The 17,296-nt window shown below is 34.1% G+C and overlaps 1 protein-coding gene across 2 annotated transcripts in view; it reads right to left on the minus strand.

The window, feature by feature from the left end:
• The window catches only part of RNGTT (RNA guanylyltransferase and 5'-phosphatase), a 316,476-nt gene that overhangs the window by 199,064 nt on the left and 100,116 nt on the right, over nt 1-17,296 (minus strand). Inside the window, exons 10-11 of one of the 2 annotated variants that reach the window (XM_025862458.2) lie at nt 9,881-9,952; nt 4,823-4,987 (exon numbers count right to left, since the gene is read on the minus strand). The exons of the other annotated variant lie outside the window; for it this stretch is intronic. Coding sequence (XP_025718243.1) covers nt 4,823-4,987; nt 9,881-9,952 — 237 coding nt within the window. The remainder of the gene's footprint in view (nt 1-4,822; nt 4,988-9,880; nt 9,953-17,296) is intronic. 2 annotated transcript variants of the gene reach the window in all.

Genomic DNA, 17,296 nt, shown 5'->3' on the forward strand with positions numbered 1-17,296 from the left:
AAACTACAATGAGATACCACATCACACCTGTCAGAATGGCTAAAATTAACAACACAGCAAACAACAAATGCTGGCAAGGATGCCGATAAAGGGGAACCCTCTTGCACTGTTGGTGGGAATGCAAAATGGTATAGCCACTCTGGAAAACAGTGTGGAGGTTCCTCAAAAAGTTAAAAATGAAACTACCCTAGGATCCAGCTATTGCACTACTAGGTATTTACACAAAGGATACAAAAATACTGATTTAAAGGGACACATACACCCTGATGTTTATAGTAGCATTATCAACAATAGCCAAATTATGCAAACAGCCCAGCTGTCCAACGACTAACAAATGGATAAAGAAGATGTGGTATATATATACAATGGAGTATTATCCAGCCATTAAAAAGAATGAAATCTTGCCATTTGCAATGACGTGGATGGAACTAGAGTATCATGCTAAGCGAATTAAGTCAGAGAAAGACAAATACCATATGACTTCCCTTGTATGTGAAATTTAAGGAAACGAAACAAATGAACGTGGGGGGCGGGGAGGCAAATCAGAAAATAGCCTCTTGGGGCGCCTGGGTGGCTCAGTCGTTAAGCATCTGCCTTCGGCTCAGGTCATGATCCCAGGGTCCTGGGATCGAGCCCCTCATCGGGCTCCCCCCCCCACTTCTCCCTCTCCCTCTCCCCCTGCTTGTGTTCCCTCTCTTGCTCTCTCTCTCTGTCAAATAAATAAATAAAATCTTAAAAAAAAAAAGAAAAGAAAATAGCCTCTTAACTATGGAGAACAAAATGAGGGTTGCTGGAGGGGAGGTGCACAAGGGAATGGGTTAAATAGGTGATGGGTATTAAGGAGGGCACTTGTTGTGATGAGCACTGGGTGTTGTATGTGTGATGAATCACTAAATTCTACACCTGAAACTAATATTACCCTGTACTGTATGTTACCTAAATGGAATTTAAACAAAAACCTGAAACTAAAAAAAAAAAAAAAAGTTGTGAACCAAAAACTGCTCTAAAGAAATTATAATAATACAATCTTTAAAAATAATAACAATACATTAAGTAGGGCTTATCATATCAGGATATATTTTCATATAATTCATGAGATAAACAAATCTAACAGAAAAAGATAACAGTATTACACCAATAGTACATAAAAAGCCATTTGACAACATTGAACATCTATTCTTTATCAGAAACAAAACAACTCAGTAAAAATAGAACCAGACACTTGTTTAACCTGATAAAATAGATTCCAGACTCAAAGGCAATATATTATACTTTGAAGAATCACTAGAAGCATTCCTACTCAAATCAAGAACAAGACAAAGATTCCTATAACTATCACTACAATTTAAAATTGTACTCATGCATAACTGAATCAGATAAGACAAAAACGTATGAAAAATCTAAAGAGGAAAACTATGTCTATTTATACTTAATATGATTAAATACCTAGAAAATCCAAGAGAATCAACTGTTATTACAAACAGTAACAAAATACAGTGAGAACTGTATAAAATTAGTATACTAAAATCAAGCTTTCAAATTTAAAAACTCATCTTGTATAAAAGGCATCTGCTGAAGTCCTACAGGTAACATCACCCTTAATGGTTAAAAACAAACTGTCCTGCTCCAAAGAAAAGGAACAAATATGGCTGTTCACTCTCACTACTTCCATTCAACATTAAATAAGAGGCTCTAGCCAGTGCAAAAAGGCAAGAGAAAAAAATAAAAGGTAACCAAATTGGAAAGGAAAAGTGCCCCTTTTTTACAGATGACACGCTTGTCTATGTAAGAAGAGCTGATGAAATCTACAAAAAGCTAGTAGAGGAGTAAGTGAGTAGTCTCTGACATCAGCCATGCAGTCTTGCTAACAAGACTGCAAGAAAAAAATTAATATACAAAAATCAATGTATTACTATACATTATCAAGAATTAGAAACTGAAATTTTTTTAAATACTATTTATATCAAACAGTATGAAATGAATCTGAAAAAAGTCAGATGAGTAAAACCTGAGCCTTAAAACTACAAAAATGTCTGAGAGAAATTAAAGATCTCTAAAATAAAAGCAGGGAAATACCAGGTTGATGAACTGGAAAACTCAACATCGTTAGGGTATCAATTCTTCCCCTAAATTGACCATATATTCAAAGCAATTCCAATCCAAATTCCAGCATGCACTTTGTAGATACTGACAAGCTTATTCTAAAATTCATATGAAAATGCAGAGGCCTAGAATAACCAAAACTTCAAAAAAGAAGTACAAAGTTGGAAGATAATCCTGTCTCATTCAAGATTTAATTTGAAAAGTAATCAAGATAGTATGGTACTAGTGTAAAGACAGACAAACACAATCAAGGGAATAGAACAGAGACTAGAAAAAGACCCAAACATACATGACAACTTAGTTTTCATAAAGGTGTAAAAGCAATTCAATGAAAAAAGGACAGTCTCTTCAATAATTGGTGCAGAAACAATCAGATATTCATATGCAAAACAAATAAATAAAAATCTACCAAATGACTAAAAACAACTCAAATGTCTAAGCTATGGAATAAATTACAGTACACTGATAGATGGAAATCTGCACATTTGTTAAAAAAATGATCTCTACATACAAACAGGGCAAGGGGACTTGAAATATATTGTTAAATAAAAAAAGCAAAGCATAGAACATTGTGTTAAGAATCACCTCTTGGATAAGGTTGGTAAGAATATTAATAAATGTATTTGCTTATATATGCAGAGGAAAATTCTGACAGATACAGTTAGTGCTAATGGCAACGGTTATTCTTCTGAGGTGATGAACAGGAAACTTTCAAAGAAACTTTGCTGCATGACTCTTAACATTTTGTAAACCAGATTAATCCATTTAAATAATTCTTTTTTAATTGGCCTTCAAGCTATAAATACAAATAAATTGTAATTTGAGAAGTTGCTACTTATTTTTACTATCTTGGATGTTATATTCTAACTATGTATATTAAAGTTAAAAATTGAACAACTAATTATCTCTTCACTGGGCTTGACAGATCAAATGACAGATTGAGGTTTTTAACAGAGCTACATAAAGTCCTAAAATCAAAGTTATCACCATAATTTTATAGATATACAGAAATGAAATTCTATTATTTTCTGCAAAAACCTATGCATTCTTCGCACTTGTAAATTTGTTTAAAACCATATAAAAACAATGATATATACTTCTCTGACAAACACTTTATCGTTCATAGTATCACTAGTTCACCCATTCCCAACAGCAATGATAAAAACAATAAGCATCTCTATAGCAATAATCTGTTAACTGTAGCTACTATCCTATACCTGATGTTACTACAGTCTTACCCCGTTAGACCAACTCTGCTACAAAATGCACTTTCCTTCTGTACTACTGGGAACAAAACAGTAAGAACTAGAAAATGGAGGGGAGGGAGTTATAATTAAAATTCCAACTAGAATTCCTTTAAAAAGAGAATATCCTATGATTTTTTTAAAGGGCTTATGTAAGCTAAGAATAAAGAAAAAAAACAGGTTTTTCTAATGAAAAACTACCTGAAAAATGGTTCAACCCAACTTCTTATCCCTAAAGAACAGTTCTAATAGTCATCCATTGCAAATATTTCTAAGTAGCACAGATTCTGACTCAAGAAATATATGATCTAAGACAAATTTTCTTAAATGCTGAATTTGAATTATGACAGCATAAGCTGTCAAGTTGTTTGTTTTTTTAACTGAATGCAAACTGAAACCATGTGGCTTCTGCCCAACTTTTACACTGACTTATAATTTCAAAAGTATTTCTGTAAGAGTACATTGCTCCAGTTAGCAAATTTTCACCAATGACATGGCCCACGTTAATTGTTAGTCAACCTTATTCTTCCCCTACAGACTGGGCAGGGCACAGAAGTAGATACCCTGATAACATCCCTGCTGCCACAACAGACACAAAAGGCAAGCCCTGAACTATGGGAAGATAATGGCAGCAGAGGTCAACTATCAGTTCCATGCCAAGTAGGTGTTATGCAAAATATCAGTAAGACTAGACTGATAGCTTTGTCTACCTTGACAGGAAAGAAGGCAGGCACTGGCAGTGCTGGGATTACTGATACTATTATATCCAAGGATCAATACCAAACTGAGTGGATATGAGCGGAAGCAGGTAAGATACAACAAAAATCTACATCATCTAGCATGAGGGATTATACTAGAACGTCGTTTAAAACACTTAATTGCATGTGTTGCTATACTTCTTATATGATTCTCTCATAGCCACTCTTCTCCAAAACATAATAATTTCATGGGCATCTTTACTGTCAAATACTATATAGCAGTTAAAAAATAATGTGGCAAACCTCTAAGCACTGACCTGGAAATATTAAGTGAAAAAAACAACAAACCAAAAAGATTCAGTATGAGCATTTTAAGTACCAAAACAACAGGAAGAAATAAAACTCTCAATATATGTGTGTATGCAAATGAATTTTTTAAATTTGAGTATGCACCAACCACTGGTGACCTTCTGAAGGTATAACAGGTGATTTTCACACTATACCATTCTTTACGGTTGATAGCCTTTTAAAAAATATAACATAAATCGTGAATCAAAAACTATTATGAGAAACAAGAAAGTAACCCAGTTTAAGTGTCTACCACTGAGAATCTTACTCTGGAGAAGACTTGGGAATTGCACATTTGCCCAGAATAGTGCTATATTCAATTAAAATAATTTCTGAAAAAATCAAGACAACTGGGCAGTAAAATGTCATTCATATTCCTCTCACAAGCTGAATTATGACACACTGTAAGTACTAATTAGAAAATTTTACCTTTCTTGAAGTATAGATGTCAAAAAATGGCTTATTTCTGACACTAAATGGTTCCTGTGTTTTGTCAATGAGCCCAGTCTTCATTTTTTCATGTCGAGGACTTATTATTTCTCTTTCTATACACTGCAGACGAATATTAAAATCACAATCTCCAACTGGCTGTGCCTGAATTAAATGAGACAATTATTTAAATTTCAACACTGAAAACTATCTTATCAGCATAATTATTAAGGCTGTCACAGTATACATAGCAGTCTATGTAAAGAGCATCCTTCGGAGTTGTTCAGTGCACAGCCTGCACAACCACATATGCCAGTCCTGATTTCACTAATTAAACACACCTAAACACATACACGGTTGTTTATTTTAAAATTGTAAGTGCATAAAATAGTATGGGAGAGTGGTATAAATCTTCTCTAATATAAGTTGATCTGAAGTTTTCACATCTGAATTAAAGTATTAATATACTCACTAATCATTTTATTATTTGAATTAGTAAAATTATATGAATTAGTAAAATCTGTATAAAACTACAATCCACATAATTCAGGAAAGTATAAGCAAATAACACATCAGAATAAGCAACACAATCACTTATAATGTTTTTTGTTGCTTAAAGCGCTAATGCTTTACAGACATCAATAAGTAAAAGATAATTATTAGACAAATACATCCTCAACTCTAAAAACTAATATAGAACAAAGTCTCCATAATATACTCAATTATAGTGATAAAGTTCTCCATATACAGTATATATACAATAGGGTACATATATGTGGTACAGATGATTCGAACCATAAAGTAAAAAGTGCATAGACTTTTTCTGTAAATTGAAGGTAGGGGCTTACCCTATCTTAATGGCATATAATAATACAGCTTCTAACATTTCATCTGGGTGACAGTAACCATCCAGATTAGTAGCATCACCTCATATCAAGTACCCCTCTTCTTTACTTTGCAATTGGACACCCTTCCATAAATTTTTCTCACCTTTTCCTCTTCCTCCTCTTCTCTAATCTATACTACTCAACTAACATTTACACAACCTAATGTTTCCAAATAAGTGACAGCATTTGCTTAAGCTGTGGACATTAAATATGCCTTAAGGATGACCTTTTCTATTGGAAGGATGACAATTTTGATACTCAGCAAAGAATAAGGAGCAAAACAAAGAGAGTAAGCCCTAGGTACGAGGTAGTTTATGTTCCCTTTACACAAGGCATACAACTGTTTATAAAAGGTATGTATTGAGGAAACATCAGTAAATAATCACAAAGTCCATGTGTAATCTTTTCCATGTCACCTACATCATCAATAAGGTTAAAAAACCTAAAATATTAGGCTTATTTATTAGACCGATTAGATGAATTCAGACCCCTATAAAGTTAATGTGGAAGAAGCCGTCCGTTTTTTTTTAAATAGTCTAACAATTATCTAAAAATACTTAAGTAGTCTAAATTCTCTCCTAAATACTTTTCACTTAAAAAAAAATATATATATATATATATAGTGTGTGTATGTATACACACACACACACACACAAACACACACACACACACACACACATACACAAATCAAAACAACAAGAAAAAATTGAAAGCAAGTTCACCTTCAAATCTATGCTGCCTATAGGAAAGGAAGCATTTGTTAGGCAGGTGTTAAATCACTGAATACAGACAACAGAAAGAACTCAACAACTATTAACTAACTGGCTTCCTGGTTTTGAATTCTTTCTCACTTCAAAATACTACCCATGTTGCCACTGGAGTTATCTTTCAAAACAATGAAAGTGTGATCCTATCATTACCCCAACTAAAACCCTTCACTAGTGCCCTATTACATCCAGAACTAAGCTAAAATGTCTTATTCAAGTCACCTGGCCCCCTATTCAACAATCTATTCACATTTCTTGCTGTGTCCCACATCCCACCATACATCAAGTACCCTAATAACCTCTAATGCTCATGACCTCCATGATTCTACCCTTCAAAATTAATCCATGTAACTTTATCTGCAAATCCACACTTCCATGACTCAGCTACACCCTGGTTAAACTGAAATACTCTCACCGCTCTAGTACCTTTCATATATTCCTGTATCTTTAATATACCTTTACTGTTATTATACTATTATAATTATTTCTTTACATTTATTTCTCATCCATAAGATCGATGGTCCACAAATTTCTTTTGATTTTGTACCCAATCTAAATACATATCCTAACAAATGCTTACAATTTATGCATGTTAATTTTTAACGAGTTGCATACAACTGTGTATGTTATAAAACAGACAAAAACTGAATAAACAGATAAAAAATAAACAAAAGTTCTACTTTCTTCCCAAATCCCACTGTTGAAATAGCCTTCTTTGGAGGCCAGTGTCCTGAATTACAAATTCCCTGAAGGCAAGAAATTATGTCTTATTCATGTGTATATCCAATACCTAGAACAAATTCTTGCTGGACAAAATAAACTAAGGGAACTAAAAAGATTTTAACTATTTTTTCAAAACATCATTTTTTTCTAATAATGACCTTGATTTGGTGATTCAAAATGAGCTGGCTAATCATAAAGGCTCAGTAAATTAAAGAATTAAATATATGATGCTTTCGATGATAAATATATCCTAATATCAGAAATAGGAGGGAAATGTGACTTTAAAATCAATGAAATATGGCAATAGGCACTCAACAAATACTTATTGAGTAATTACAGACCTAGTAAAAGCATAACTTAATAATTTTTACAGCAAAATATGGATGAATTTCCTAAACAAGACATAAAAGCACAAACTTTGAGAAGGTCTAGTAAGTCTGATTTCATGAAAATGAAAAACTCCCCCATGCATCAAGATACTAATTTGCAAAAGATATTGTTTGTCACATACATAACCAAAAAAGGATTAGAATGCAGAAAAGATAATTCCTACACATTAAGAAGATTGACAACCGAATAGAAAAATTAGAAAATTGTTTGAACTTACAATTAAATCTCAAAAGAAAAATCCAAACAAGTAAAAATGAACATATGAATCAGGCTTAACTTCATTAGTAACAATGGAAAAGCAAATTAAAACAAGATCAGATGCCATTTCACACATAACCATTTAGCAAAAATTTTAAACTCTGATAATACCAACTGTAGTAAGTTGTTACACCTACTTCTGAGAGGAATTCAGCAATGTAGCAAACACACCTGAAGTTGCCAATTCAGTCAGAATCTCTATGATGTAGGTAGGGGTGAGGAACTGTACTTTTAAAAACACCTCAGGTGCTTACAACCCAAGAATGAGAATTGTCCTAGAGAAATTCTGATGTATGCACACAAGAATATATAAACTGTTTAAAAGTAGTATAACAGCATTAATACTGAGTAAAAAAAAAAAGTGTAACAGCAAAATATGGAAACTCAAATGTTCATCAAAAGGAAAAAAGACAAATTCTGTATATTTATACAAAGCAATACTCAATAGTAATTAAAGGGAATGAACTAAACCTATCTATATTAATACAGATAAATCTCAAAAAATAATGTGGAGTAAATGCTCGGTACCACAATACAGTACGGTATTTATATAACGCTACGAACTTGCACAACAATACCACATATATTTTATGGACACACACATAGGTAGTAAGGTTATTAAAAACATTCATGGAAATAATAAACATCAAATACAGGATAGAAGTTGCTTCTGGGTAAGAGGGTCAAAAATAGAATAAATGAGGTGTGCATGAGAAACTTCTACTGGATCTGTAATGGATTTATTTCTTATTAAAAAGAAAGTGGAGTAAAAATGACACAATGTTAAGCTTTAACAAATCTGGTGGTTAGTACATGTGTATTCCTCATATTATTCACTATACTTTTGTATACGCTAAAATGTTTCATATTTTCTTAAATTAGAAGGCTGTTGTCAAAGACAAAGTTCCCAGGCTAAGAAGTGAACCTGCACAGAATACATATTAAAGCAGAGCTCAGTGTCAAAAGGCACAGGAGACAAAACTCCCACATTCACAACAAAACAATGCCACCCCAACCCTTTATGTCTCATTATGGGCCAATGAACATTATTCCAAAATCTATGATAAGAGTAAGTCAAGTCTGGAAAGCATTACTTCTGAGGCATTTAGTAATCACAAACAGACAAAATTAAAATTTGATGGTTTCTGACCTTGAGTCTCTTAAATAGGAAACTGTTTGAAATCTATAAATCCAACAGAAAATAAAATATGTACATTGAAAATTTCCAGGAAAAAAATGCCTTCAAAGTAGAATAATGCAATCCTGAATCTCCATACTGTAATTTAAAATATATACCCAAAAAGGAACTTTTAAAAAATTTTGTTATAAATCTTCAAAATCCTAAAACTTAAACACTTTTAACTCCAGAATTCTTAATTGCTTTCAGTCTAGTTTGAATACTAAATGACTATGCAATTTGAATAATACATGTCTAGAGGAATGATTATACCTTTTCATAGATGTACACTACTGAGTTTCTCACATTTGCAGAAGTCATCTTGTACTGCCTAAATAGACATTGATACTATAATTAAACATGAACAGGCAGATTCTTGGCTTGTCTAAAACTATAGGAAATGGATAGAAAATATAATTTCTATTTTTATATCTATTTATAACAGAATTTTATATTTTAAGTTTCCTGCCTGTACTCATGAATAACATATTTGTGTCCCCAAGTTATATTCAATACCCATAATCAGCTTCTCTCTCTTTTTTTTTTAAGTGACAGTAATAAAATCTGTGGACTCCTTTTTTTAATCATGTACAGGAAAACTAAAACCAAGAGTTTCCATCTTAAAAAAAAATTCTTATTTTATCAGTTAAACTATCTTTCTTTACTCACTTCAAGTATCTAACAAAATCTAAAGACAAAGGAATGTGCAAAATTATTATTAAGGTATCAAATGAGTTAACTAGAGTCACAGTTTTTCTTTCCTACTTCTCTAAGGCAGTAACACTTTTTATTTGTAAAAATGTATCTTTTATCTCAGGGACAATTTTTATTTATAAATTATATTAAAGGTACTTACATTGAATTTAATTATGTCATATATCAAATATCTAGGAACAGCCTGTCCATTTACTCTGTCAATAATCATTTCCTTGAAAGAGAAAAGAAGGTTAAGTTTCTTCATACTTTAATGGCAATTTCTTCAATTTGATTTAAATAAAACACACACAAAGAAAGCACATAAACCATATATATACAACCTGATAAAACATTAAAATGAACACACTTATACCCAGATCAAATCAATAGACTGTCAACATCCCAAAACTCCCTGTCACCAATTTACTCTGTATTGAAGTAAAATGATATGACAATATCTCATTATGTTTTTCTATTTGAATTGCTATATTTTGTTTTATGTTTGAGTTCCTAAGCAACTATCAGAATAAAGAAACCACAAATTTTAAATTCCAAATATGAAGAATATTTTTTTAAATAATTTTGTGTGGCACCTGGGTGACTTAGTCATTGAGGGTCTGCCTTCGGCTCAGGTCATGATCCCAGGATCCTGGGATCAAGTCCCGCATCGGGCTCCCTGCTCGGCGGAAAGCCTGCTTCTCCCTCTCCCACTCCCCCTGCCTGTGTTCCCTCTCTTGCTATGTCTCTCTCTGTCAAATTAATAAAATCTTTTTTAAAAAAATCATTATTGCTTTAAATTTTGTTATAGGCCAACCACATCACAAAATTTGTAGGTATAAATGGTGCCCTAATTGTAAAATATATTCCCCATGCAACCCATGAAGTCTTTCTTGGTCCCATGTCCCTCTATTATGATCAAACAAACAGGACAAGAGAATGTATTACATATCATAGCCATTAAGTGGAAAAAAAAAAAACTTAAATTCTGCTTAGAATTATTTTAAAATTATTTAAAGACAGGGGTGCCTAGGTGGCTCAGTCATTTGAGTGCCTGACTCTTGGTTTTGGCTCAGGTCATGATCTCATGGCTCCACACTCAGGGGGGGAGTCTGCTTGGAGATTCTCTCCCTCTGTCCCTCTCCCCGCTTTCTCTCTCTCCCCCACACTCTAAAATAAATAAATCTTTTTAAAGAAAGATTATAGGTACATAATGCAGTATTTCATAAAATTTTAATTCTTAATAATACATTTTGACCTAAAATTATTTTTCTTTCCTCATATTCTTCCCAGGAAACTACACAGGGTTTTTCTTATGTAATTTCATGACAGAAAATCCACAAAAAAACATCTAAAATTACAAAGAACACACTGATGTAGGACAGATATACTTTGTTAAGAACTATAATTAATTAATTACTTTCCCAAATATATATTTGTTAACCTGCAGACATTTATGGTTATCATCCTGAACCCAACACATGGCATAAACTGAATCACTTTATTATCTTAAACTGTTTACTAAATATTTTTACTTAAATACTTGTATCTGAGAATTTTATGAACCATCAAGATGGCACCAAAAACAGGTTTCAATTCATTGTCAAAAATGTGTGGATAGAAATTAAGTGAACTTCCAAGTTCATATAACAGACATCACAGAATTTTTCTCCCAAATTACCTGATGAAATGAGCAAAAACGTGTATTTCTTTGAACATTAAAAAATAGCAAAAAGGAAAATTTATTATCAGCAAGCAAAACAAGTAAAAATAAATATACAAGTAACAATTAAAAACTGAAAACTATCAAGACTGTGATAAAACAAAAAGGCACAGCAGGATTCAGCCCCAAGCCCACTAAATCCCCAGAAGCCCTACTTGTCAACTGACAAATTCTTGATAATTGTCGCTATTACACTCAAATATAGATAGAAACAAACTCAGCAGTTATTCTTCTCTTCTTTTTTTCTCTCTTCTGATTGGAGTAATAAAAATAGCACAATACTCTGTGCCTAAAGAAACACTCCTGGATTCCACAATGAATTGAAGAAATAATCTGAGCATTACTGGAATGATATATGGCTCCCAATTAGCTGAAGAAAACATTTGCTAAAAGCTTTTTAAAAAGAACAGAACCCAGTGATTCTAACAAAAGATCCAATAAACTAGGCTGAGCTCTTCCCAAATGACCTTCCCACCACAATGTCCCTCTTCCCCAGAGCTGCCATCATTACCCTAGGTTACAGAAAAGTAGATAAACATAAAAGACCTCAGCTTAAAACTTAGTTAAGAAAATTGGAACTCTTCTGTACTGTTGCTGGGACTGTAAAATGGTACCACTATGAAGAGTAGTATGACAGTTCCCTCAAAAAATTAAAAATAGCACCTCCATAGGATCCAGCAATCTCACCTCTGGGTATATATCCCAAAGAACTGAAAGCAGGGTTTTGAAGAGGTATTTGCACACCCATGCTTATAACATCATTATTCCAACAGCTAACAGGTGGGAGCAGCCCAAATATCCATCAACAGATGAAAGAATAAATAAATGTGGTATACAGATGTAGCAGAATGTTATTCAGCCTTGAAAAGAAATTTATCACATGCTCCAACACGAATAAACCTTGAAGACACTATGCTAAGTAAAATAAGCCAGTCACCAAAAAGGCAAATCCTATATGACTTCACTTAATTGAGGTATCTAAAGTAGTTAAAATCACAGAAATAAAAAGAAAAATGATGATTCTCACAGGCATACAGGTAATGAGAAGCTATTTAATGGGTACAGAGTTGCAGTTTTACAAGATAATGTTCTGGAGAACTGTTGCACAAAAATGCGCATATAGTTAACACAACTGAACTGTATCCTTAAAAACAGTTAAAATAGTAAATTTTATGTTATGTGGTTTTACCAAAATTATGAATTAAAAAAAAAATTTAATAAAATCCAGTTAGGAAGGAAAACCAGATTCCCTCTTCTAACCAAACTGGAGAATCAGGAATTAAGACTTACCATCCCGCCTGAAACAACCAAATGTGGACAAAATAGAGGAAGCAATAATTTTCAAAGCACTAGACATCCAACAACAAAGGACAGTAATCTTCTGATTTGTTTAGTGTATATTTTGGTGGGGTCGTTTTCACCCTTTTAGCATTTTGTTCTCTCATTCATCTATTCTACTCTGGACAAAATGACAAGACAGAAAAACTCACCACAAAAAAAAGAACAAGAGGCACTATTGAACGCCAGGGACCTAATCTAATCAATTCAGACATTAGTAAGATGTCAGAACAGGAGTTCAGAATAACGATTATAAAGATACTACCTGGGCTTGAAGAAAGCATAAAAGACACTGGAGAATTCCTTTCTGGAGAAATAAAACAATTAATATCTAACCAAGTTGAAATCAAAAAGGCTATTAATGAGATACAATCAAAAATGTGGAGGCTCTAACTGCTAGGATAAATGAGGCAAAAGAGAGAATGAGTGATATAGAAGATCAAATGATGGACAATAAAGCTGAGAAAAAGAGAGATACAAAACTACTGGACCACAAGGGGAGAATTCAAGAGATAGGTGAAACCATAAAACGAAACAATTTTAGAATAATTCGGATGCCAGAAGAAGAAGAAAGAAAGAGAGGAGCAGAAGATATATTGGAGCAAATTATAGCAGAGGACTTTCGTAATTTGGGGAAGGAAACAGGCATCAAAATCCAGGAGGCACAGAGAATCCCCCTCAAAATCAATAAAAATAGGTCAACACCTCAACATCTAATAGTAAAACTCATAAGTCTCAGAGACAAAGACAAAATCCTGAAAGCAGCTCAGGACAAGAGGTCTGTAACCTCCAACGGTAGAAATATTAGATTGGCAGCAGACCTATCCACAGAGAGTTGGCAAGCAAGAAAGTATTGGCATGATATATTCAGAGCACTAAATGAGAAAAATATGCATCCAAGAACACTACATCCAGCTAGGATGTCACTGAAAATAGAGAGAGATAAAAAGCTTCCAGGACAAACAAAAACTAAAAGAATTTGTGAACACCAAACCAGCCCCACAAGAAATATTGAAAGGGGTCCTCTAAGCAAAGAAAGAGCCTAAAAGTAACACAGACCAGAAAGGAACAGAGACAATATACAGTATACAATATCACCTTACAGGCAATACAATGGCACTAAATTCATATCTTTCAATAGTTACACTGAATGTAAATGGGCTAAATGCCCCAATCAAAAGACACAGGCTATCAGATGGGATAAAAAAACAAGACCCATCGATATGCTGTCTGCAAGAGACTCATTTTAGACCCAAAGACACCTGAAGATTTAAAGTGAGGGGGTGGAAAACCATCTACCATGAGAACGGGCATCAAAAGAAAGCTGGGGTGGCAATCCTTATATCAGACAAATTAGATTTCAAACCAAGACTATAATAAGAGAAGAGGAAGGACACTACAACATACTTAAAGGGTCTATCCAATAAGAAGCTCTAACAATTGTAAATATTTATGCCCCTAACATGGGAGCAGCCAATTATATAACCAAATTAATAACAAAATCAAAGAAACACATCAATAATAATACAGTAATAGTAGGGGACTTTAACACCCCCCTCAATGAAATGCAAAGATCATCTAAGCAAAAGATCTACAAGGAAATAAAAGCTTTAAATGACAAACTGGACCGATGTGTTTTCACAGATATATTCAGAAAATTCCATCCCAAAGCAACAGAATACACATTCTTCTCTACTGCCCATGGAACATTCTCCAGAGCAGATCACATCCTGGGTCACAAATCAGGTCTCCACCGGTACCAAAAGACTGGGATCAATCCCTACATATTTTCGGAACACAATGCTTTGAAACCAGAACTCAATCACAAGAGGAAAGTCAAAGAACTCAAATACATGAGGGCTAAGGAGCATCCTACTAAAGAATGAATGGGTCAACCAGGAAATTAAAGAATTTAAAAAATTCATGGAAACAAATTAAAATGAAAACACAACTGTTCAAAATCTTTGGAATGTTGCAAAGGCGGTCCCTAAGAGGAAAGTATATAGCAATACCAGCCTTTCTCAAGAAACAAGAAAGGTCTGAAATATACAAGCTAACCCTACACCTAAAGGACCTGGAGAAGGAACAGCAAATAAAGCCTAAACTCACCAGGAGAAGTATTTGAAAAAAAATAAAAATAAAAATAAAAAAAAATAAACTCACCAGGAGAAGAGAAATAATAAAGATTGGAGCAGAAATCAATGAAATAGAAACCAAAAGAACAGTAGAACAGATCAATGAAACTAGGAGCTAGTTCTTTGAAAGAATTAATAAGATTGATAAACCCCTGGAAAGCCTTATCAGAAAGAAAAGAGAATGGACCCAAATTAATAAAATCATGAATGAAAGAGGAGAGAGCACAACCAACACCAAAGAAATGCAAACAATTATAAGAACATATTATGAGCAACTATATGGCAGCAAATTAGATAACCTGGAAGAAATGGATGCATTCCTAGAGATGCATAAACTACCAAACTGAAACAGGAAGAAACAGAAAACCTGAACAGACCCATAAACACTAAGGAAATTGAAGCAGTAATCAAAAATATCCCAAAAAACAAGAACCCAGGGCCATACAGCTTCCCAGGGGAATTGTACCAAACATTTAAAGAAGAATTAATACCTATTCTTCTGAAGCTGTTCCCAAACATAGAAATGGAAGGAAAACTTCCAAACTCATTTTATGAAGCCAGCATTACCTTGATCCCAAAACCAAAGACCCCATCAAAAAGGAGAACTACAAACCAATATCCCCGATGAACATGGATACAAAAATTCTCACCAAAATACTAGCCAGTAGGATCCAACAGTACATTAAAAGGATTATTCACCATGACCAAGTGGGATTTATTCGTGGGCTGCAGGGTTGGTTCAACATCTACAAATCAATCAGTGTGATACAATACATTAATAAAAGAAAGAACAAGAACATATAATCCCCTCAATAGATGCAGAAAAAGCATTTGACAAAGTACAGCATCCTTTCTTGATTAAAACTCTTCACAGTGTAGGGATAGAGGGTACATACCTCAATATCATAAAAGCCATCTATGAAAAGCCCACAGTGAATATCATCCTCAAAGGGGAAAAACTGACAGCTTTTCCCCTACAGTCAGGAACACGGCTGGAATGTCCACTATCACCACTGCTGTTCAACATAGTACTAGAAGTCCTAGCCTCAGCAATCACACAACAAAAAGAAATAAAAGGCATCCTCAGGCGCCTGGGTGGCTCAGTTGGTTAAGCGACTGCCTTCGGCTCAGGTCATGATCCTGGAGTCCCGGGATCGAGTCCCACATCGGGCTTCCTGCTCAGCAGGGAGTCTGCTTCTCCCTCTGACCCTCTTCCCTCTCGTGCTTTCTCGCTCTCATTCTCTCTCTCTCTCAAATAAATAAATAAAATCTTAAAAAAAAAAAAAGAAAGAAAGAAAGAAAAGGCATCCGAATCGGCAGAGAAGAAGTCAAACCCTCACTCTTTCCCAATGACATGATATTCTATGTGGAAAACCCAAAAGACTTCACCCCAAAACTGCTAGAACTCATACAGGAAATCAGCAAAGTGGCAGGATATAAAATCAATGCACAGAAATCACTTGCATTTCTATACACTAACAATGAGATAGAACGAAGAGAAATTAAGGAATCGATCCCATTTACAATTGCATCCAAAACCATAAGATATCTAGGAATAAATCTAACTAAAGATGCAAAGGATCTGTATTCAGAAAACTACAGAACACTCATTAAAGAAATGGAGGAAGACACAAAGAAATGGAAAAACGTTCCATGCTCATGGATTGGAAGAAGAAATATTGTTAAAATGTCTATGCTACCTAGAGCAATCTACACATTTAATGCAATCCCTATCAAAATACCATCAACCTTTTTCAAAGAAATGGAACAAATAATCCTAAAATTTGTATGGAACCAGGAAAGACCCCAAATAGCCAGAGGAATGTTGAAAAAGAAGAGCAAAACTGGTGGCATCACAATTCTGGAATTTGAGCCCTATTACAAAGCTGTAATCATCAAGACAGTATGGTACTGACCCAAAAACAGACAGATCAATGGAACAGAATAGAGAGCCCAGAACTAGACCCTCAACTCCATGGTCAACTAATCTTCAATAAAGCAGGAAAGAATGTCCAATGGAAAAAGTCTCTTAAACAAATGGTGTTGGGAAAATTGGACAGCCACATGTAGACGAATGAAACAACCATTTCTTTCACACACAAAATAGACTCAAAATGGATGAAAGACCTAAATGTGAGACAGGAATCCAGCAAAATCCTTGAGAAGAACACAGGCAGCAACCTCTTTGACCTCAGCCGCAGCAACTTCTTCCTAGAAACATCGCCAAAGGCAAGGGAAGCAAGGGCAAAAATGAACTATTGGGGCTTCATCAAGATAAAAAGCTTTTGCAGAGCAAAGGAAACAGTCAACAAAACCAAAAGACACCCGACCGAATGGGAGAAGATATTTGCAAATGACATATCAGATAAAGGGCTAGTCCAAA

Source organism: Callorhinus ursinus, unplaced genomic scaffold (genome assembly GCF_003265705.2).
Source record: "Callorhinus ursinus isolate GAN/ISIS: 27379988/994484 unplaced genomic scaffold, GSC_fseal_2.0 scaffold6, whole genome shotgun sequence".
Classification (NCBI taxonomy): domain Eukaryota; kingdom Metazoa; phylum Chordata; class Mammalia; order Carnivora; family Otariidae; genus Callorhinus; species Callorhinus ursinus.